The sequence below is a fragment of the Cotesia glomerata genome, unplaced genomic scaffold, assembly GCF_020080835.1.
Source record: "Cotesia glomerata isolate CgM1 unplaced genomic scaffold, MPM_Cglom_v2.3 scaffold_14, whole genome shotgun sequence".
Taxonomy (NCBI): domain Eukaryota; kingdom Metazoa; phylum Arthropoda; class Insecta; order Hymenoptera; family Braconidae; genus Cotesia; species Cotesia glomerata.
In genome coordinates this window covers 113,172-136,161 of record NW_025401775.1, presented here as the reverse complement: position 1 = coordinate 136,161, position 22,990 = coordinate 113,172, and the positions used below count along the sequence as shown (strand labels likewise).

General features: G+C 30.2%; 3 protein-coding genes across 6 annotated transcripts; 2 read left to right on the top strand and 1 right to left on the bottom strand.

The window, feature by feature from the left end:
* The first annotated feature begins 3,707 nt into the window (after positions 1-3,707).
* LOC123273816 lies at positions 3,708-5,586 on the top strand. Of its 2 annotated transcripts, none has more exons than XM_044741291.1 (6): positions 3,708-4,022; positions 4,132-4,269; positions 4,398-4,463; positions 4,548-4,613; positions 4,737-5,118; positions 5,185-5,586. In XM_044741291.1, exons 1-6 carry the CDS (start codon positions 3,929-3,931, stop codon positions 5,492-5,494), a joined length of 1,056 nt encoding a protein of 351 aa, XP_044597226.1. In that variant the 5' UTR covers positions 3,708-3,928; the 3' UTR covers positions 5,495-5,586. The 2 variants fall into 2 exon arrangements, with proteins under 2 accessions (XP_044597226.1, XP_044597224.1); XM_044741289.1 differs by having other exon boundaries at positions 4,734-5,118.
* Positions 5,581-7,015, top strand: LOC123273822. 2 transcript variants are annotated; one of them, XM_044741300.1, is made up of 3 exons: positions 5,581-5,614; positions 6,012-6,211; positions 6,308-7,015. In XM_044741300.1, exons 1-3 carry the CDS (start codon positions 5,599-5,601, stop codon positions 6,470-6,472), a joined length of 381 nt encoding a protein of 126 aa, XP_044597235.1. In that variant the 5' UTR covers positions 5,581-5,598; the 3' UTR covers positions 6,473-7,015. The 2 variants fall into 2 exon arrangements, with proteins under 2 accessions (XP_044597235.1, XP_044597236.1); XM_044741301.1 differs by lacking the exon at positions 5,581-5,614 and adding an exon at positions 5,842-5,937.
* Positions 7,016-8,091: 1,076 nt separating this feature from the next.
* On the bottom strand, positions 8,092-12,848 carry LOC123273820 (putative nuclease HARBI1). 2 transcript variants are annotated; one of them, XM_044741295.1, is made up of 3 exons: positions 12,326-12,518; positions 8,523-8,658; positions 8,092-8,439 (listed from the first exon to the last, which is right to left on the bottom strand). In XM_044741295.1, exons 1-3 carry the CDS (start codon positions 12,500-12,502, stop codon positions 8,264-8,266), a joined length of 489 nt encoding a protein of 162 aa, XP_044597230.1. In that variant the 5' UTR covers positions 12,503-12,518; the 3' UTR covers positions 8,092-8,263. The 2 variants fall into 2 exon arrangements, with proteins under 2 accessions (XP_044597230.1, XP_044597231.1); XM_044741296.1 differs by lacking the exon at positions 12,326-12,518 and adding an exon at positions 12,688-12,848 and having other exon boundaries at positions 8,095-8,439.
* Positions 12,849-22,990: the final 10,142 nt, after the last annotated feature.

Below are 22,990 nucleotides of genomic sequence, written 5' to 3'. Positions count from 1 at the left end.
AAGTTTACGTTTTAAAAAAAAGTGCTTATGGTACAAATTATATTAAACAAGTAGAAATAAGCAACGACATAACTTTTGTAAGCAATTTAAAATTAGTCCGGCCTGCAACTCAAATATGTACAGACATGGGCATCTTTGTTTTTGATCTTCCAAATTGTTGGGAAATTGACTAATGACAAAGAGATTATCAAGAGTATGAAATTTATAAATGTATCGAGTAAGTAATACTCGAAATGAATAAATAAACAGTTTTTTAATGACTGTACATGAAAAGAAAAATATAGGAACTGTCTCCATTATTTTACGAAATTTGTTCCTGTTCAATGATAAGGAGTACGAATACAAATTATGGTAACAGTTCCTATAGCAATTCTATAATTATTGTCGCTAATTCAAAGTAATGGATCCTATACTATTATGAGTAGTCAATATTTTATTTATAAAACTGATATATCTTAATTAACGAGTTAATAAAATTGAAAGTGTACTTTTGAGATTGAATTTCGATTTTGATAACAAAAAAAGATAATTTTTTTATGTAACTTTAATATTTTTATAATTTTTTTACGTATATCATCTCAAAAGCTTGCAAAAATCTTAAAAGATTTATTTCTATTAAAGCAATAAATATTATTTCATACTATAAAACATGCATTATTTATTATTAGTGTGCTTTTAATTAATAAGTGATTGAATTTTGTAAACATGTATTTTCTACTACGAAATGTCCAACAAATATTGCAAAAATTTCCTCACTCCCTAACAACAACATTAGATTACATTAATTAAAAATAGATAAAAATTAAATAAGAAAATAAAATTAATTAATTAAAATAAATAAGAAAAAAAAGTATTTCTATCTTTGTGAATAAAATTTTAAGTACAAATGTTATGGAGTATGATCATTTTTAAATAATGTGCTAGGCTTAACAATTTTTTAGTAGAATCATTTGATAACAGAGTTTTTGAATGTACAAGTCATTTTGCTGACTCAAACAGAAAAAATTTCTTTAAAAAAAAATGGATATTGTTGTGACAAGAAATTAATTTGTTGATAATTTTTAATCATTATGTTCCTGAGTTAAAGAAATAAAAATTTTTCTCACAGTCACTTTTTTGTTGAAAAAAAATTTGGTAATTATTTACAAGTGGTGTCCACCATTTTAATTTTCATTTTTTTTAATTTTCATTTTTTTATTTGAAAATTTCGATATATTTATTTTGAATTATCTTGATTAACACAATTTTAACAAATTTTCAAAAAAATTTATAAATTTTTTAGAAAATGGTGATATTCAACTTTTTTTTTTGGAAAAATAAAAAAAAAATTTCGTTCATAAAATGATAATAAAAATGGTGGACCCCACTTGTAAATAATTACCAATAGTTTTTTTGTGTTTAGAAAAAAAAAATTTAGATAATAGAAAATTTATGAATTTTCATCTAAAATTGTTCTTTCCGAAATCTATAAAAATTTTTCTGAAAAGAAAATTATTGATTGAAAATTTTTTATTTTTTCAACTCAGAAATTGAATTATTGTAAATCTCCGGCAAATTGATTTTTTATTGCGGCATTGTTTCTTTTTTTCGAAAGAAAATTTATTTCTCAGTGTACAATGGGATTTCTGGGTATTTCTGGTATTTTTATAACTAGTGAAATTCCAGCATAGATACGGTGCAATACCCGATTTAAAAGTTTAGGAGTAAAGTCAGTGTAAGTACGGTGTAATATCTATGTTCTTGTTGCTTACAGTGGGATTCTAGTGTAGAAACGGTGTGACATACGCTCTTTTACATTCACGGTGGGATTCCAGTGTAGAAACGGTGTAATACACGCTTTTTTACATTTGCGGTGAAATTCCAGTGTAGAGACGGTGTAACACACGCTTTTTTACATTTACGGTGGAATTCCAGTGTAGAGACGGTGTAACACCTGTTGTTTACATTCAAAGTGAGAATTCGGTTTAAACACGGTGTAACGCAGCAGTTTTTGATCACCGCTGTGTCTACACTGAAATCCTACTGTAACACACCGTGGTACTCTGGTGTAAGTACAGTGTAATTTTTTCACATTTACACCGTGTGATTTTAGTGTATTCGGTGTAATCGGATCCGCTAGGGTCATACATTAATAATCTAAATCTGAGTATTGATTAATCAATTAATAATATCAGAATAAATTCAAACTTTATATGTTTTTCTTATCTATGAAGTTTGTCATATAATATTTTTGTTTATTAACCTAATTACATAAACAGTTGTTTACGATAAGATTAGTATTAAATATTATTGCTTGATTCATTAATCAATCTCAAATATTTATATATTTACAATATTAATCCTACAAGTTAAATACTTTTGTTAATAAAGGTAAAGCCATATTGTATGTAAACTATTTTAAAATAATAATGAATGTTTATTAAAATAGTAATTAAAGTATTTTATTATAGGATGAATGTTGAATGTAATAAATTTTTTAAATCATGTTTTCAGAGATATATAACAAAAATTTATTGAAAATTTTAATGAGGGTATAAATAAATGATTATTAAACAAAGATTTCTTGAGAATATTCTATTGGAAACTTACGAGGATACATTAAATGACAAGGTATTTTCATGGTTATTTTAAGTTACTTCAATTTTCTTTTGAAAATTACGTTAGAATGATTAATTTTTCCTATGACTAAATTTATTTTTTTTTTTTAAAATATATGGAAACAATTTTCATAATTGAAATTATAATTTATATTTACAATATTGACTCTAGCAACCTAATCACATTGTTTTCATATTGTACAAAAACTTTAAATTTTTAAATAGTAGTGATCAGTAGCACAATTACATTAAAATATAATATATGTTGCTTCAATATATATGGGTGATCCTCTGTAAAGACGTCTTAAATCTGTACAAAATTGTCCGACCAAATTATTTTTTATTTTATTAAAAAAAAAATTAACAAGGGCTACAAAACGTTCAACTTAATCATAATAAATAAATAGAATAATGAATTTTTGCTTTTTTGATATTTTTGTATTTATGGACGAATAACTTACAATTCATTCTTAAAGATTTAATTTTGGGAGTGAGGCAGCCTAGGGGACTGTTATTTCGGTGGTTTACGAATGTATAGCAAAAAAACCAAAATTTATTTCATTTTATTTTTCAATGCTCCAAATAGGAATGTTTTTTTACTTTCATAATAAATTTTTTTTTAGTAATAAAATAACAATTTTTCTAATAAAAACATGCCTCGGACAGCAAAAAACATCCTTACAGAGAATCACCCATATACTCGATAGAAAAACGTTTAGATCAAAACATATAATATTCCTATGTGTCGTATCTCTACTTACCCATAAAAAAATGATTTTTTCTAATCATATATGATTAAATATTGTTGAAGATAAGGAGATATATAATTAGACTTTAAGATTGGTAAGGTAAAATTATATTTAATCATAGATGTTATATATAACTATTAGAATAAAAAAAAAAAGGCCATTAGGCAGCCGAAATGGAAGTAGATTTCATAATGCATAAAAAAAAAACGACTCGGCTTATATACAAAAAAAAAAAGAAAAAAAAAATTTCAAAATTAACTGATCTTGAAGAAAGATTCATATGCCCTCGTATTCCTTTTATGATGATACGAGTAATTACGAATGATGGTCAGTATTTCGTTAAAGGTAGAGCAGTTAATGGCCGCGTTCAAGTTTACTAAGTTCTGAGCAGGGCTGACTTGATCTACCAAAAAATTAACTTTGGACACACTTACTGTTTCTAGATAGAGCTTACAACTTTCTATACATATTAGCATTGCAGTATATGTCAAATATGTGAATGTATATTATTTACAAAATAAACGCTATTTTGTTTGGAATCAAATTATTAAAAATAAAAATAAAATTAAATAAATATTAAAAATGGACGGAACTAATTTAAGTATTACATACAGTTGGAATGATGAAAATTACACTGTGATCGACAGTAAAGATGTTCATAATAAGATACAAAATGGTATGTATGCAATTTAATTTCAAGATGCGAAGTTTAAAAAATATTTAACCTAACAATTATAATTTTGTTGTTAATTTAAATAATTGCCATTTTCACTAATTATTTTTAGATCCGTCGTTTGCATTAAATTTTTTTAAATCTATTATCCCTACTCAAAGTCCAACAGATGACAGAAATGTGGATCAAACAGCTGATCCTAATGAGGGAACAGCTTTGACATTTACAAACTTTGAACAGGTTACGCAAGGTACTTCATAATAACTGGAATATATTTTTTTCTTGATCATTTCCTTAGTGTCTTGTGTATTTTCTTAATTTTTATCATAAATATCAACTTATAAGAATATACGTAAAATTATATATTATATTATACAGATTTTCTGGACAAAGAGGTACAAAATAATCAATCAAATACAGTAGGAAAAAGGAAAAATCGCAATGGTAAGTTAAATATAATAATTAATTAATTAAAAAAAATTATTAATAATTAATTGTAAAAATACAGGTAAAATTTTTATTGTACAGATTCACTGGACCGAGCTCTGGAAAAAAGTCAATCGGATGCAGTAGGAGAAAAAATTACTCGTAATGGTACGTTAAATGTAATAATTAATTATAATTTTTTCCGTTTAATTATACGTAACGAAAAATTTTTTTTGTGTATATTTAATTTGCAATTATTTCACATCTCTAACTCTAATTATTTCTTAGCAGAACGCCCTTGGAATGATCACAAATCAATCAAATTATTGCTGACGGAATACGAAAAACGCGTCCACCTATTTAGAAATCCGAAAATAAGAAACAAAGACTTGTGGATTCAAATTTGTGGGGTATTTAAGGAGCATGGTCTCACTGATTACACTACCGATGATTTGAGTAAAAAGTTAACAAACATGAAAGCAACATATGTTGAAAAAAAAAGGAATAATAATCCTCGGCTAACCACAGGACGAGGTCGAAAACCGTGGCCTTGGTTTGATGAGATGGATGAAATATTTAAAAACGATGAGTCTGTAAACTTCTCTACCAGTACATTCTCCAGTATCAGTAAAGAAAATATAGAACCTATTAATTTGACAGTTTCAGACACACAGTGAGTATAAAATTAAATCATTTGTATTTTCCTAATAAATTTTGATTGATTATTTATTTATTTCAGTGTTGCTAAAAACATGGTGAAAAATTCATCAAACGAGCAGTCGTCTGCCTCGACCTCAAAGTCAGGATCTGATTTTTCGAATACGCCAAAAACTGGACCTGGAAAAGTAAAAAGCTCTTATTATCAACAAAAAAAAGCTTTTATTGATATTGGACATCAGCGCAATAATATTATGAAAGATCATGTGGACTGTTTAACAACGTCGCAAGAATTATACCGTGAAGGGCTATTAACCTTAAAAGGCCTGACAACGGTGATAGCAGAGAAAAACCGCATTCTAAAGTCTTTTTTGGATAATCGTGATAAATAGACTTATTTTTGTCTTCTTTTTGAAAAATGTTTTTTTTTACAAATTATTCGTTAATTAAATTTGAAGTCGTTTTTATAATATAAAATTTCAGTTCAACAAAAATTATGTTAAATAAAAAAAGTAAGTGATATTCATTCATAATAAACTAAAATATAATTAACTTAATTACATTTATTTTAAAAATTCAAAAATTAAATTCAATAATTAAATATTTATTATAAGTCATTTTATTTAAAAAAACAAAATTTAGAACACGTTCAAATTTTTTTTTTTTTTTTTAAATTTGAATTTTGTTTTTTCATTATTCTTTTATTTTTCACCTAATTTGTTTTAAAACAAAATAAAAATTCATAACTTTTCAAGCAGTCTAATAAGAAGGATCTTTTACTTCATCATCCTTGAATTATTCATCCTTGAATTAATTCTTAATTTTTTAATTATGTGTAAGCATTAAAAAATTATAATTAATCAAACATAATTGAGTAATTGTTAATTGTTTTTACTTTTTTAATTTCAGGGACCAGAATTCAGGAACGACTACTGTTACGAAGCCGCTTGATGACGTTGGAAAGACTTTTCCAATACGAAAGCTGGTACGAGATGAATCGTCCTGATTATGAGAAGTGGACGAAAATTGCAGAAAACAGCGGACTTATTGGAAAGAAATCCGTCAGTGAATGCTGGCGTCATTTTTGCGAACTCTATCATACGTTCAAGGTAAATAAATAGAAAATGATTATATATATGATTATATGACTATAAAAAAAAAAAAAAAAAAAAAATATCTCAAAATTAATTTATCTTTTTTTTCAGTACCATAAAGGCGTATCGAAACGCGGTGAGCCTATTGAACCATGGGAGTACTATGACACCTTCAATCACTACTACCATGTTTGCTTGGACCGGGAGGATGCACGTTGGAGGGCAATCAGGGCTGCTCGCTATGCTCACGCTGGCGACTCTGACGACTCTGACTGACTTTAAATTTTTGAAGATTTACATTGATCATCGATAAAACTCATATTAATTTCCTACTTCGAACAATCACATAATTTATTACTCTTCAATGAAGTTAATGATCATTATCGTTACTATTTTTTATTATATTACGTCAGTTATGGCCTAAATTTTTCTACTATGTTTGATTTAATAAGAAAAATATTAATGTTATTCAAAATAAAAAAAATGCGCGTTGGAGGGCAATCCAGGATGCTCGCGATGAAGACTCTGACTGATTGAATTTTTAAACATTTGGATTGATCTTCGCTAAAACTTAGATTAATTTCCTCCTTTGAACAATCATATGATTTATTATTCTCCAATGAAGTTAATTATTATTATCGTTATTATGTTTTATTACATTACGTGAGCTATGGCCTAAATTTGTCAAATATTTTTTTTGAATTAATTAGAAAAATATTAATGTATCTTCAAAATAAAAAAAAAAATTATTTTAACTTAGCATTTTTTTATTTTTTTTATGTGAATATGTACAATAATAAAGTTTAACGGTAAGACTCAGTAAGTTTTGATAACGTACTCTTACACCTAGACATTTAGAATAATACTAATTACTGAGATATATACATTAAAAATTGTAATTCTGCTAATTACCAGTCGTGGCACGTCATTTCACCCGCACGACAACTCACCCGCTACATTTTGGGGCCACTGTGTCTGGGATATTTATAATTATTTTTTATAAATATTAATAATCTTTACATTGAAAAAATCATGGTGAATTGTCGCTGGTGAAATGTCGTGCGGGTGATTTGTTACGTAGCCGTTTTATAAATAAATTATAAATAAAAATACTGGCCAGGGGACTGAGTTTTGAAGTGGCTCAGACAAATATTTCCTGCACAAACGATGCTTTGACATTAAATAAAATGCCGATAAAGCGCTAACAGCCCTATGATTATCAACTCAAGGCTAATTAGGTCCTTATAAAACTTACAAAAGGTAAAATAACACGCTGGATTTTTTTTTGGTTTTGAACTTCTGGCAGGGGACTGTTTTAAAATGCCTGGGACAAACTTAAGTTTAATGAATTTAATGAAACAAATTAACTTTCGGTACTTTTTATTGAAAAAAATTGTTAGTTAATTAATTAAGTTTATAATCATTATGGACCAAATTATATATTATGGACGAATAACTTAAAATTTAATCTTAAAGTTTTAATTTTGGGAATGGGACAGCCCAGGAGACAGTTATTTCGGTGGTTTACGAATTTATAGCAAAAAAACCAAAATTTACTTCATTTTAATTTTTAATGCTCCCAATAGAAATGTTTTTTTATTTTCGTAATAAATTTTTTTTTGTAACAAAATAACAATTTTTCTAATAAAAAACTACCTGGAACAGCATAAAATATCCTTACAGAGAATCACCCTGATATAAAAATGAAAAATTAGTTTTATAATTTACATAGAGTTCATAATTTCATTTCGTTTTTCAACAGCATTAATATTCTCTTCAATGTTTTCATTTTCATCAATATCATCAATATTATCATCATTATCATCTTCGTGAACTTCCACATTTAATAAATTTATATTAAGTCTTTCCTCACGGGCTAATATAAAATTATGAAGTGTACATGCTGCTACTACTATAAGGTTTGCAGTCTGGACAGACTGAACGTCTAAATAGTTCAACCGGCGGAATTTAGCTTTTAATATTCCGAACGCTCGTTCTATTACACTACGCAAAGATGCGTGCCGTACATTATATCTTACTTGCTGTGGCGTTAAATGACCATTATCTTTAAATGGAGTCAAAACATTGGTCATTAATGCGTAAGCAGAATGGATTTAATAACGGATTTTGAGCATCTGTTATTTTTTCATACAACGGAGAGCTTCTAAAAACTGGTGAGTCATGAGCTCTTCCAGGTCGTCCAATTAAAACATCAATAAATTTTCCATTATGATCACATGTACCTTTTAATATTAAGTGAAAAAAATGAATTTATAATAATGAATTTTGCAAATGATTAATAAATGGAAATTTTTACATTACATACCTTGCAAGATAATGGAGTGGCTTCCTTTTCGATTATAGTAATCGTTCGCATTTCCTGGTGGTTGTCTTATTGAAATATGACACCCGTCAATTGCACCCACAATTCCAGGGAACCCTCCAGCTTTATTAAGAAAAGCCTAAATGATTAAAATGAATAAATTAATTTGATCAAAGTTAAAGTTAACCCTCGCAGTTTAGCAACCACGGTGGATCCACGATGGAACCACGGTTGTAGTGGTCTTACTGTGGAGCCACGATGGAACCACGGTGGATCCACTGTGGGTTTTGTGCCATTTTGCCATTGCGATTCCACCGTGGTTCAACAGCGGTTTTACAGTGGATTAACTGTGAATCTTTTGTGGTTCGATCGTGGTTCCATCATGGTTCCACCTCCGGTTTTGTAGTGGAATTGTCGTGACTCTGCCGTGGTTCAACAGTGGTTTTACTGTGATTCAACCGTAGGTTAATTTGTGGTTTTATTGTGGATTCATCGTGGATCCATCGTGATTTGGTGGTGATTGTACTGTGGTTCCACTCATGGCTAAAAATTTAACTATACACTCTTAAAATACGTATAAAATAAATAGTAAAAAGTTTAAAGTTCTATCTCCTCATTGGTCTTTATAAAAAAATCCTAAAAAAATGCTCAAGAATCAGGGCGTCAAACCAGAAGACCCCCTTGAATTTGTAAAGTTGACAGATGAATTCTACATATATTGTCAGATAACAAATTTTCAACTTTTCTTATTAAATAAATAATACCATGAGACCGTGTAGTGAGTGTGCCTAAAACAGAAGTAGTGAAATTAGAAAATATCTGTATTCAGCAAATGCAAAAATAGCGTTATTTTTTAAGGTAAAAAGATAATTAGTTTTTGGAATCGATTAATACCCTTGGTCGAAGGTTTTTTATTTTTTGCCGAATTCTTTAAGATTTCTAGCTGATAAGATTTCGGAAGCGCTCGGGACAATCACTTCAAACAAATTTTCATGAAAAGTTGACATTTAAAAATTGAAAATAAATAAATAAATAAATAATAATAATAATAACTACCTCAGAAAAGGGGTTTTTTTTCGAAAATTTGAATTTTGGAAAAAAAAATTATTCTTTTCTAAATCCACAGATTCGGTAGAATCTGGCGCCAAGTTCCGTTCAAATCCGTTGTAAACGGAGCGCCAGACTACCGACTGTGTTTACTGTAAGCAGAACGGTATTTTGAGGTTGCAAAATTTTATTTAATTCTACGGTACTTCTTGTTCCTAAATTTTATATTATAACTGTAATTCATGCTTTATTTTACTGATATTAATTAATTATATTCAATTATAACAATATCTACTTGAAATTATTAAATTTCATCAGCACAAACTATAGTAAGCTCAAAAATTTCGATCCTGACTTTTTTTCTATGTAAAAAGTGACATGCCACAGACTAAATAATTCGAGAATGCATGGTAATCTTCCAATAAATGGGAAACTACAGTTATAAAAATACATTTCACAGCTTGCATCTACATCCGCCAGGGTGCACTGGAATTGTTTTTTCATAAACTGTAGCTTCAATGGGATAGTTTGCTATAAAAAATGCAGTCAACGCGAGATTTAAGTTGGTACCTATTGTAAATTTTTATTATAATTACAAAAAATACTAAAATCCGAACAAAAACAGTTTCACTGTAAAAAAATTGCGCCAAGTCCACGTTCATAACACTATCAAGAAAAAAAAAATTTCTTTTTTCTTTACAAAAAGATATAAAATAAAAAAATTAAAAAATCCAAGTAACCGATATGATTGTATTTAATTTTCGGAAATTAAAAAAAATTTTATTGTAAATTTGAAAATTAAAAAAAAAATTTTGGAACGTACTTGGTGTGCGTCATTGTGTATTTCAATTTTTATAAAGTCCTAGTAAATAGATTTTACGAATTTCATTAAAAGTAAAATATTTTGCAACCACGCACACTAAATACGTTCCAAAATGTTTTTTTTAATTTTCAAATTTACAATAAAATGTTTTTTAATTTCCGAAAATTAAATACAATCATATCGGTTACTTGGATTTTTTAATTTTTTTATTTTATATCTTTTTGTAAAGAAAAAAGAAATTTTTTTTTTCTTGATAGTGTTATGAACGTGGACTTGGCGCAATTTTTTTACAGTGAAACTGTTTTTGTTCGGATTCAGTTTAGTTCACACATTTTCACTGCAAAAAGTTTTAAAATATATAAGAATCGCAGGTAATTGTTTAGTTTCACGGTTTTAAAATTAAACTATAGTTGTCGCAATTGAAATGTTAACTTAAATTTTGCTCTGATAGAAAATCGTCAATAAAATTCATCCACTTGGTCTATCAATTTTTGGTGATTTGTTTCGTATTCAATGGATAAAAATAAACAAATAAAAAAAAATTTTTTCGAAAATATTAATTTTTTGATATTTTTTCAAAGTTTTTTTTTTAATCCAACAATTGACGTTTTTTTATATTTTTATTGTTCTACAATTGAAATTTATTCCAATTTATATCAATTGTTTTTAATCCAAAAATTAAAATTTTTCAAAAAATTTTTCTATTTTAGATTTACTTTAATAAAAAAAAATATTTTACAAGTAGAACAAAAAATTCTTCAAAAATATTAATTTTCAGATATTTTGCTAAAACTTTTTTTTAACTCAAAATTTGACATTTTTCATAATTTGTTTATAGTTAAAAAATTGACATGTTTCATAATTTTTCTTATCCCAAAAATTAACATTTTTTAAAAATTTTCTATTTTAGATTTATTCTAAAAAAAAAAAAAAAAATATCTATTAAGTAGAAAGTAATCTAAACATGTTGATTTCACACCCCGTGAAAATAAACAATTACCGAATCTTACAATTGAAAATAGAAGTATAAGATAAATAATTGAGAATGGGAAACTAAATTTCAATTTTGAATGTCTGTAGATATAATTATTATTATTCATTTAATTTTTTCGCAAAGTTCCTTTTCAGATTCCACTTAGAACTTAGTCATTTGAAGACGCGTCATTTAAAAAGTTTATGAGATTACTGAGATTCAACTTTTCTCAGTCGGCCGTGTAGCGATGCGGGTAGCGCGTAAGTTGGCGAGCGATAGGTTCCGAGTTCGGTTCTCGGTTAGGGCAAAGCGATTTTTATTTATTTCTTTATTTACGGAGTGTATTAGGTTAATTTAGCATAAGTAATCCTCTCCTTCTACCTCCTTACTCCTTAGCTGTACAAATTGGATCGTAAATAATCCCTGTTCGTAAAAAAATACTCTCCCAAATTGGGGAAATCATTAATTTTTGTTTTTTTTTGTTAAAAAATTAATTTATATATTTTTTTGTGTTCATAAACGATTTTTATAGTAGTAATTGTAATAATTGTTAATTACAAATTTTTATGTTAATAACAATTATTATTAATTACTACTACTTATTTTTTATAACAATAATAATTATTATTCACAATAAAAAAATTACGGTTAAAACAGAACTCGAATTTCGACTCGGGACCCACAATGGAACCATTGCAAATTCACAATGGAACCATTGTGGAGCCACAGTAGGAACACCGCTAAACCACCATCGAACCACAGTCAAACCACAATAGATTCACAAGAAAGCCTTTGCTTAACCACGGTGGAACCACGATGGCAAAACGTCACAAAATCCACAGTGGATCCACTGTTGTTCCACAGTACATCCCGTGTAGCTCCTCTGTGGACCCTTCATGTACCCACCATGGATCTTTAGTGATTTCAATACCGCGAGGGAAAGAATGATATAATTCAGTTTACATTCTCAATTAATGCAGATTCTTCATCATTTGGCCAAGAAATAAAATTTGGAAGTAAATTATGAGATAGAATTAAAATGATCTGTTTGAGAGCAGAATGTGCAGTACTTTTAGAGAAATTGAAGCGATCTGCAACTGAACGGAAACTATCAGGAGTAGCCAGTAGCCATATTGTCATTAAAATTTTTTTACCCAGTGGTATTGGATCATTCAAATTACGTACATGCAGAGAAATAATCTCTTCTAGGTCCTAAAATTTATTTAATCTTTAAGTAATTGTGATACTTGCCTTAAATAAACTGTCACTTAGTTAGTAATTAACATCATTTAAGAAAATTGAAGAAGTTTAAATCAGAAACTTACTACGAATGCTTCTCGTGACATGCGAAAATGCAAATAAAATTGCTCATCATCGTATTCAGGAATCACTTCCTCATAATAATTATTAATTCGAGTTGGCGGATCACCCCGTGCATTCACATCATCCCCATCCAAATCTCCGTCGTATAAAAAAAAATCATCAATTAAGAAGTTAATGTTAAAATCTGAAACGTTAAAGTTAACTCACTTGAAATAATAATAAAGGTCATTTAATAATAAATTAAAAGACTGTGAATTTAACAGACTTTAATTAATTTTTATAATTAAAACTAAATAAAGTATAAGGATTAGTTTATTAATTATTAAAAATTTAGCTCATGTACTTTACAATCACATTCATTAAAATAAATAATTACCCAATAATCTATTAATCACATTAAAGATATTTTCCTCCGCTTCTGCCAGTAACACTTCGTCCATTATTATCATGTCCAATAAATCAAAATTATCCATTTTTTGTTATATTTTCACACTTATAAATAAAAAAAACTTTATTGCAAAAAATCAGTATAAATTACTTTCCTGATTAAACTACAAGTATGATGTGTGGAGGTTAGTTGACACCGCTTTATATCGATACTGTATAAATACTTGAGTATACTTATTTTAATTATCAGCGTTATTCAAGTCAGTTCAAATCAGTCTGTCCAAAATAAAAACATCTATACTTACTATTCAGGTATTTACATCATTATTCAGCTGTCGCCATTTTATTCAATAGGATATGCTAAGATCTGCCAAGAACTTAGTAAACTTGAACGCGGCCAATGTACCAAAAAATGTTGAAACTTCGGTTAATATTCTTCCAAGAGTTCAATCTGAAGCGATGATTATTCCGATTTGTTTCAGAAGGAAAAAATCTTTCAAATCCAATGTTATGTTTGAAAATGTTCGACCTCATGTCATTAAAAAAGCTGCAATTGCATTGCAAAACTCCGACGTCTATAAGCATTGTAACATACAGTTAGATTTTCAAAGAGATAACGATAATTTTTCTAGATTCAATGATTGTACACATAAGGGTAATACAGATGATTATCACGTTGCTGATTATCCCAAAATTAATCTAATTAATTCTGACCATAATGATAATAATAATTCATCAGATGATTCAGAAGATGATGAACCAGTTAAAATAGAAGATGGTTTAACTTTATTGATTACGCAAGCTATTGTATTTACTCCCGGAGAAGGTCAAATGCCAGTTTCATTATTTGATGATTATGCTGAATCATTAAGTTTCATTAAAATTTATGCAGGTAAATTAATAATGAAACTAAAACATTTAACATATCAAAATTGCATTAGTCTGAAATAATGAGCTCAGATCAGCGATGCGCTACCATTCTTAAATTATTTTTTTCGGCATTAAAACTAAGAGTGTCGAAAATATCCGCGGGTATTAATTTTTGTCTACGAAAAAATAAAATAAAATCTAACTCAATAAAAGCAAAAGATATGCTTGATGAAAATAACATAAAGAATATGGAGTTAAATGATAATGGATTCAAAGTTTTAGCTCATGATCGCGGGTCACCATCATTTTGGGAGGAAAAAAAGAAAAATGTTTTTGCAATGTTTCGTCAAATTGGACCTCCAACTATTTTATTTACTTTATCAGCTGCAGAAACAAAGTGGCCTTAATTAATCGTGATGCTGAAAAAAATAGTCGATGACCAAGACGTTAGATCAAGCAAAAAAAATTAGGAAAACGGTTGACCCTAAAGGCCATCCCTGCAACTTCCCGCTAATTCCATACTTAGGCGCTTAAAATTGCACCAATGACGTTTTTGAGCCCTTCGAGCTTAAAAATAAAATTTATGGGTTATATTGAGCTCACCGAGCTCAAAAAGATTGCTTTCCTATGCTTTTGAGCTCTTCGAGCTCAAAAGTCTGATAGAGATTTGATAAGACACTATTTCTTGAATTTTTAAACCGCAATAACTTTTGAATGAATAAACCGATTTCCACGCAGTTGGCAGCATTCGACGCAGTTTTTCAAGCCTCACGAAGAATTTTAAATCTTGAATTGATCGCGCTAGGAATTTCGGAGTTATTCCGAAAAAACACTTGTTTCGGTTTTCTTTCGTTCACGATATCTCTCGAACGAATCAACCGATTTTTACCGGACTGGTGGCGATCGACGTGGTTTTGCAAGGTTACGAGCTGATTAGTTTTTAAAATCGAACCTTTAAGCCGTTTAAAAGTTATTCCAAAAAAACCACATTTGAAAAAAATTTTTTTTCAGTTTTTTTAACACTTCTCAAAATCTATTGATCTGAATCGGTCCAAATAGTTTTCAAAATCTAAGTTTGGTCAAGCTTTTTCGAATGGCACCAACCACGATGGAATCGGTCAAGCCGTTCAAAAGTTATAAGCGGTTCATATACTTTCACACACACACACACACACACACACACACACACACACACACACACACACACACACACACACACACACACACACACACACACACACACACACACACGCGACACACGCACACACACACACACACACACACACACACACACACACACACACACACACACACACACACACGTATAAGGTGGCCGTATAAGGTGGTCATGACGCACCTAAAGAAACAACAAATGCCGTCACCTACGTGTCCCCAACTCCTTCAGAAAATCGTCACTGCGCTGTTTCCACAGCAACACAGTCTCAATTATCAGTCAACGCAAGATGAACTGGACGTAGCGCATGCGGATGATGTTGCCGCAGTGATCGTCGCCAAACACCTCGACGAGATTCAACATCTGTTTGACATCACTTTTGAGAAGATCAACCAGTGGATGGATACAGTGAACCTACAACTGGCCAAGCAGAAGACCGAAGCAGTGCTTATTACCAGCCGAAAAGAAGTTGAAACAATTAAGATTAATGTCGGTGACCGAGAAATCACATCACAACCTCATATACGATATCTGGGAGTGATGCTTGATGACCGACTCAACTTCAAGCAGCAAGTGGAACACGTCTGTACGAAAGCGTCAGTAGTGAGAGCTAGTCTCGCACGATTGATGCCGAACGTCGGAGGCCCAAAGCAGAGCAGGAGGCTACTATTGTCATCAGTAGTCACATCGGTGCTCACCTACGGAATATCAATTTGGGCTGACGCACTAGAGGTGCAAGATTCATGGAGAAAAGCTGGACCAATATATCATATGAGTGCCCTACGAGTTGCAAGCGCCTTTCGAACAATATCAGAGGAAGCAGTGTGTGTCATTTCCGGAACTCTGCCGCTTAGAGTTCTAGCTGAGGAAAGCGGAACCTTTACCAACGAAAGAGGTCAACCACACTAAGTGCCGAGGAACTCAGAGCTGAAGCACGGCAGAACAGCATCGCACGATGGCAATCGCAGTGGGACGCCACGACAACAGGAAGATGGACACACCGTCTCATACCGAAAATCGACGTTTGGATAAACCAGAGTCATGGCGAGGTCAATTACTATCTGACGCAGATGTTGTCAGGACATGGAAGTTTTCGGACGTATCTTCACCGCTTCAAGCATGATGATTCACCGGAGTGACCGTCCTGCCCAGGAATCAATGAAGACGCGGAGCACGTTTTCTTTGAGTGCCCACGATTTTACCTACAGCGCGATGAGCTGGAGATGATCCTGAAGAAGAAAATCCAACCAGAGACAATAGTAGAAGCAATGCTGTCATCAGAGGCTGCCTCGAACGCCGCAAACACGTTTGCAACAGAAGTCCTTATAGACTTGCGTTCCATCGAAAGAAAAAGAGCAAATGACAACAACTAGAAGAAAGGTAAAATAATACCTAGTTACCAGAAGGAAGAGCAGTCGCTATATCCTCCCCCCACGAAGTAATGCCTAACGGCGGTTTCCATGAGGGATTAGAGGAAAGAGGAAAGGGGTTTAGGGTTTAGTGGGTAGGGGCGTTAGCGTCGAGTTTTAGTATGACGCTGCGTCGAGTCGCCACATATCCAGGCCAAACAGCTACACCTAGAATCCGTAAAAAGGATTCCCCCTTCTAAGGGAAAAAAAAAAAAAAAAAAAAAAAAACACACACACACACACACACACACACACACACACATACACATACAGACACCGTGACAACCTCACGGGGATAGTCAGGGAAGCTTCCTGTGACCTTCAAACGTCGAGATCTGATGAAAACTCGATTTTTGCAAAACAGGGTGAAAACAATAACTTCCCGATTTTTGAAAATCTTCAATTTTCTTAGCGGGAAGTTAAAAATGGATTACAAAGAGAAAGCTAGATCAATCAGTAGTGACCCAGTAACCAATGCCAGATATTTCGATTACCGAATAAGAGAACTATTTAAAGTAATGAAAAATTGAAACAGTATCCTTCGGGAACATTTTATTATAGATTTTTAATATAGGATTGAATTCCAACAGAGAGGTTCTCCACATATTCATTGTTTATTGTGGCTTGAAAAATCGCCAAATTATAACGATGAAGAAGAAAATAATCCAAATGTCATTAAATTTATAGATAGATTCATTACATGTTCTAATAAACTTGTTTTGGAAGAACTCACCAAATTACAAACTCATAAACATACGTTTACTTGTAAAAGAGAAAAGAAGAACATAAAATGCCGTTTTGACATTCAATTCTTTCCAGTTTCTAAAACTTGTATTTTGAAGCCGCTATCAGATATTGATAAAGAACAAAGAAATCAATTAAGAACAGTACGCAAAGATATACAAACATACTTGGAAGTAAACCATAAAAAAGAAACTTCTGTTACAATAGATCAATTGTTGAAGGATTTTAGTATAACTTCTGATTCGTACATAAATATCATACGGAGTAACTAGAATCGACCAACAGTTTTTCTGCGCCAAATTCCAGATGAATGTATGATCAATCCTTATAATCAAGAAATATTAAAATTACATACTGCAAATATGGATATTCAGTTCATATTAGATATGTATTAATGTGCAAATTACGTATTAAACTATTTAAATAAATCAATTTCGGGTCTTTCACGATGAATGTATGATGTGACAAATGAAGTTAAAAGAGGAAATTATACTATAAAAGAAAAATTAAGATTAATTGCAAATGCATTCTTAGTAGCAAGTGAATTTGGTTCACAAGAAGCCGTTTATTATATCTTAGCACTTACCCTCTCAAAGTGTTTAAGAGAAGTCGTTTTTGTTAACACAAATAATCCAACAAATAGAATTCAAATAGTGAAATCGAAACAAGATCTTGAGAAACTTTCACCCAACTCAACTGACATTTACATAAAAGATACATTAAATCATTATGTACATCGTCCACTTGAGTTAGAAACTATTTGTCTTGCATCATTTGTAGCTTGGTATAACTATTCTACGAAAGAATATCGAAGAACAAATAAACTTAATATCGATGAAGGAAGTGAAAATAATGACTTATTTGACGACACCCTATCTTTAAGACTTATCGATAATTCTGGCTTTGTTCGAAAAAGAAAAACGTCGAAAATTATTTGATTCATAAATTTTAATGAACAAACAGATAAAGATAATTATATTCGTGAAAATGTTATGTTATTTGTACCATGGCGAGATGAAAATGTTATGATTACTTCAGCATCTCAATTATTTACAAAAAATCAAAAGTTAGTTGAGAAAACAAGATCAGAGTACGTATACAATGAAAACATAGAAAGTATATTAAAAGAGGCACAAACTCGAAAAGATGAATCAGACGATGAAAATTATATTACAAATACTCCTAAAAACTTAGAAGTATTTAATGATCCTTCTCATTAAGGAGATATAGCGATAGATATGAATAATAATATAAACGAAATGAAAAATTCTGATATTAAAGATATCTCTACTATGTAGAGATACCGCGACTGATTTCTGAAGAAAATTTTATTAATTTAGTTTGTTTTCTTAATGATAAACAAAGGAAATTTCTATTACATCTATTACACCGATTTAAAACTAATTCATTACCATTGTATCATTGTGTGATTGGTGGAGCTGGTGTAGGAAAATCTCGCCTAATTGAAGCAATTTATCAAACCATGTTTCGTTTTTTTAATTTTAATTTTCATAATTTAGAATCAACTAAAATTTTATTATGTGCTCCAACAGGAAAAGCAGCATTTGGAATAAAAGGAATAACTGTACATGCAGCTTTTGTACTACCGTTAAACCAATGTTCAACAGAACTTATTCCATTGAGCAGTGGTACTCGAAATACTTTGTATACAAAATTGAAAGATCTTAGCTTGATAATAATCGACGAAATTAGTATGGTTGGTTCAAGAATGATTAAACAAATCGATAGTCGATTAAAGCAAATTTTTCAAACTTCAAAATCTTTTGGTGGAATATCAGTAATTGTAATTGGTGATTTTAATCAATTATAACCTGTTGGTAATAGATATATTTTTGAACCTCACTCGATAGATTTATACGGTGAATTAATTGGTAACCCTTTATGGAAATTATTGACAAGTTTTCAAATGACAAAAATAATGCGGCAAAAGGATGATGTGAAGTTTGCAGAAGCACTTAATAATTTAACTAATAGTACGCTGTCAAAAAATGCCTTAAATCTGTTCAAATCTCGGATAGTAAATAATAAGACAAAAATACCTAAAAATTCAATTCATTTATTCCGTTCCAATGAAGAAGTTGAAAACTTTAATAATGCTATAATAAATGAAGACCTCAAAAAAAAAATTATTGCTGCAAATGATAGAATAAGTGAAAAATCTATGAAATAAATGAAGCAGAAGTTATTAAATTTTAGTAGAAATTTAGAAACCAAAAATGCTCAAGGATAACCGTCTTATTTGTCATTAAGTATTGGTATAAAATATATGTTAACTATAAATATTGATGTTGAAGATGGACTTGTTAATGGTGCAGTTGGAATTTTAAAAGGGTATGAATTGAATAATAAAGGAGAAATTTTTAGACTTTGGATAGATTTTTCAGATGATCAAATTGGTAAAAAAAAAAGACATATAATCCGAAAAGTGAACAACCAAATTAGATTGCAATAGATAAAGCAATTAGGAGCATCAGGCCTACTGAAAAAATAGTTACAATTATTCGAGAACAATTTCCAATAGTACCAGCAGAAGCGATTACAATTCATAAAAGTCAAGGTGGAACTTACGATAATGTAGTTATACATCTAGCAAAAGGAATGGAAAAAAATGAGCTTTATGTTGCTTTCAGTAGAAGTACGAAATTGAATGGATTATTTATAATAGGGGACTTACAAATTCCTATAAATCCTGACCCATATGATCGTGTGCAGATTGAAATAAAGCGTTTGTTAAATTTGAAATTATCCTTATCTTGTTATTTTATAGATAATCCAGAACAAGAAACAATTATTTACCAAAATGTACGAAGTTTGAAAGAAAATTCACATTGGCTTGAATTTCAAAACTTTATGAAGTTATATAAGCCGTGTATTTTTATAGCAGCAGAAACGTGGATAAAAATTGAAGATGATATTACAATACCAGATTATGAAATTATTCATCGTGTAAATCTAGCTGAAAATCGTAAAAAATATGCTTACGGATTAGTAGTATACTGTCGAAAAGACAAAAAATTTTCAATTCATTATAGTTATAATAATGAAGAAAAATTACAATCTTGTTCACTTATAACTGGCGTGTATAATGATATTGCAATTTGTACAGGTTATAAATCTTCATCAACTAATTATTCATCAAGAAAAAAGAATATTGACGAAATAATCAATATCGCAGAGAAAAATTATAAAAAAATAATTTTTTTGGGTGATTTTAATATAAATTTGAATAGTGAATCATCACATTCGTTCTTCAAATGGTTGAATTTAAGACAACTACATTCAATGTTAAAAAAAACTAATTCTACAACAAATTCATCATCTACAATCGACATAATTTTTTCCAATTTTCAATTAAATTGTGGTATAATTGAAACAATTTTCGGATATCATAAACAACTTACATGTATTGTTAATGAAAAGATGTTAAATGTTGAAGAAAATGATCAAAAGCAGAATGAACATGAACTGACATTAGTTGAAGTAATTAATAAAGGAAAATGGTTAAGAAAGAAACTACTTGATACAAAAGTTGTTGAAGAAAAAGATTTCAAAATAATCACTAAAATTCATGAATTTATTAAAGAGAAAATATTCATTCATAAAAACTTTAGACGATATAATAATAATAATTCTTAAATTCCAATATCACTTCAGAACAATTTCTTTGCGTTGGATTTAATAAAAAATCAAAATCATAATTCTTTTTATTATGCTATATCAATATTGATAAGCGGTGGAGTGGAATTGATGCCATGTTTGCGAGTTTTAGAATATATACGCCGAGGTTTAGAATATATAACCTGGCACAAAATTAGCTAAAACGTTAGCTCGTGGTGATCCTGGTATTAATCAATTGGATGTAGCGTGCAAAGAACACGATATAGCTTACTCGAATAATCGTGAGAACTTAGAAGCACGTCACGAGGCTGATAAAGTACTTGCTGAAAAAGTGCGACAAAGAGTTCAATCAAAAGACGCTGGTATTGGTGAAAAAGCAGCCGCTTGGAGTGTAAATAAAATAATGAAGCTAAAGAGACGATTTGGAATGGGTTTGAAGAGCAAGAAGAAGAAGACTGATGGTAGAAAAAGAAAATCAAACGTGAAACGTATTGGTAAAAAGAAAAAGATGAATAAGAAGGTAGCATTGAGGAAAATTGTAGGAGAAGCTAAAAAATCTATGACAGCTAGTGGTGATCCAATTAAAACGGCAATGATTGGTGCACGTAAGGCAGTGAAAAAATCAGGTGGAAGAAAAAATATTAGACTCCCACGTATTTTGCTATTACCAGTTAAAACTGGTGGCATTATTCCGTTTATGATTCCATTATTTGCAGGTCTTTCAGCAACTGGTGCTCTTGAAGGTGGAGCTGCCGCTGTTGCAAAAGCTGTAAATAGTGCAAGTGCAGCTAAAAATCAACTAGCAGAGAGTAAGAGACATAATGCAAAAATGGAAGAAATTGCTATTGGTAAAGGATTATACTTAAGACCTTACAGACGTGGAATGGGTTTATATTTGAGACCTTATCTTAAAGTAGTATCAAAAAACAAGTAGAGCTACCACACCGAGCACTTACAAATATGGATATATTAAAGTATGTCAGAGAATTGAAAATTCTAAATTTTAGAGGAGTTTTCATGAGAAACGATTTACCAAAAACTGGTCCTAAAAGAAATGAATCAGCGATAGTCAACTTAGATGATAAATATGGACCTGGTACCCACTGGGTATGTTACAAAAAGATTGGTAATAATGTAACTTATTTTGATAGTTTTGGAAATTTACAGCCACCACAAGAAATTGTGGATTATCTCGGTGTTGAAAGCATAAAATATAATCACAAACAATATCAAAATTTCAATACAATTATATGTGGACATTTATGTCTTAAATTTCTCACTGGAGAACTATAAATTCATGGAAATTACGCTTGAGTTATCAGTCATGGCTGAGTCATTTACATTAAAACTTACAGGATCATCATCAGTGTTGGAGGCTAATTATTTCCCTCCTATTGAATTATCACCAGACAAAAATTATGTATCAGGACTTGTAGAGTTGCTTACATTTAATTCAATACCCAATATTGATATTGGTGCTAATAAATTCTACGTGACTTAACCACCAGATGGAGTTATTTATCAAAGACCTTATGATGATGATGATAGCAATGATGTGAATGCATACTATAATGTTGATGGTGGTGGAAAAAAAGTTGTGAAAAATAATGGAAAAAGAGCTAAAAGAAATGTATCGATTATTACAAGGATTGACGATGATTATAATATACCACAAACTATCGAAATATCATAAAAACCAAAGACTATAGCGTTAACTTTACCAACTGGAAGCTATGAAATTGAAGATATTGAAACATATATACGTAAATAATTGCCAAAACTCAGTTTAAAATTAAAAGCGAATAATAATGAGCTGAAAAGTGAAATTAAATGTGACCAATTTATAGATTTTAAACCAAAAGACTCTATACGACGATTATTAGGGTTTACAAATCGTCAACTTGAGCCTCATAAAACTCATTCATCAAATTTGCCTGTTGCTATACTCAAGCTTAATGTACTAAGAGTCGAATGTAATATTACATCAAACGCGTTTATAAATGATCGGAGAGTACATGCTATTCATGAATTCTTTCCTAGTGTACCACCAGGAATTAAGATCGTGGAAGTACCATCTCACGT

What these genes read in the sequence shown, in the direction of transcription:
- LOC123273816 (XM_044741289.1), top strand. Translation starts at nt 3,929, where the DNA reads ATGGACGGAACTAATTTAAGTATTACATACAGTTGGAATGATGAAAAT. An exon ending in CTTTGAACAGGTTACGCAAG is followed by an intron (nt 4,270 to 4,397) that starts GTACTTCATAAT and finishes TATATTATACAG; the next exon opens with ATTTTCTGGACAAAGAGGTA. An exon ending in AAAAAGGAAAAATCGCAATG is followed by an intron (nt 4,464 to 4,547) that starts GTAAGTTAAATA and finishes TTTATTGTACAG; the next exon opens with ATTCACTGGACCGAGCTCTG.
- LOC123273822 (XM_044741300.1), top strand. An exon ending in AACTCTATCATACGTTCAAG is followed by an intron (nt 6,212 to 6,307) that starts GTAAATAAATAG and finishes CTTTTTTTTCAG; the next exon opens with TACCATAAAGGCGTATCGAA.
- LOC123273820 (XM_044741295.1), bottom strand. Translation starts at nt 12,502, where the DNA reads ATGACAATATGGCTACTGGCTACTCCTGATAGTTTCCGTTCAGTTGCA. An exon ending in AATCTGCATTAATTGAGAAT is followed by an intron (nt 8,659 to 12,325) that starts GTAAACTGAATT and finishes TTAATCATTTAG; the next exon opens with GCTTTTCTTAATAAAGCTGG. An exon ending in CCACTCCATTATCTTGCAAG is followed by an intron (nt 8,440 to 8,522) that starts GTATGTAATGTA and finishes TAATATTAAAAG; the next exon opens with GTACATGTGATCATAATGGA.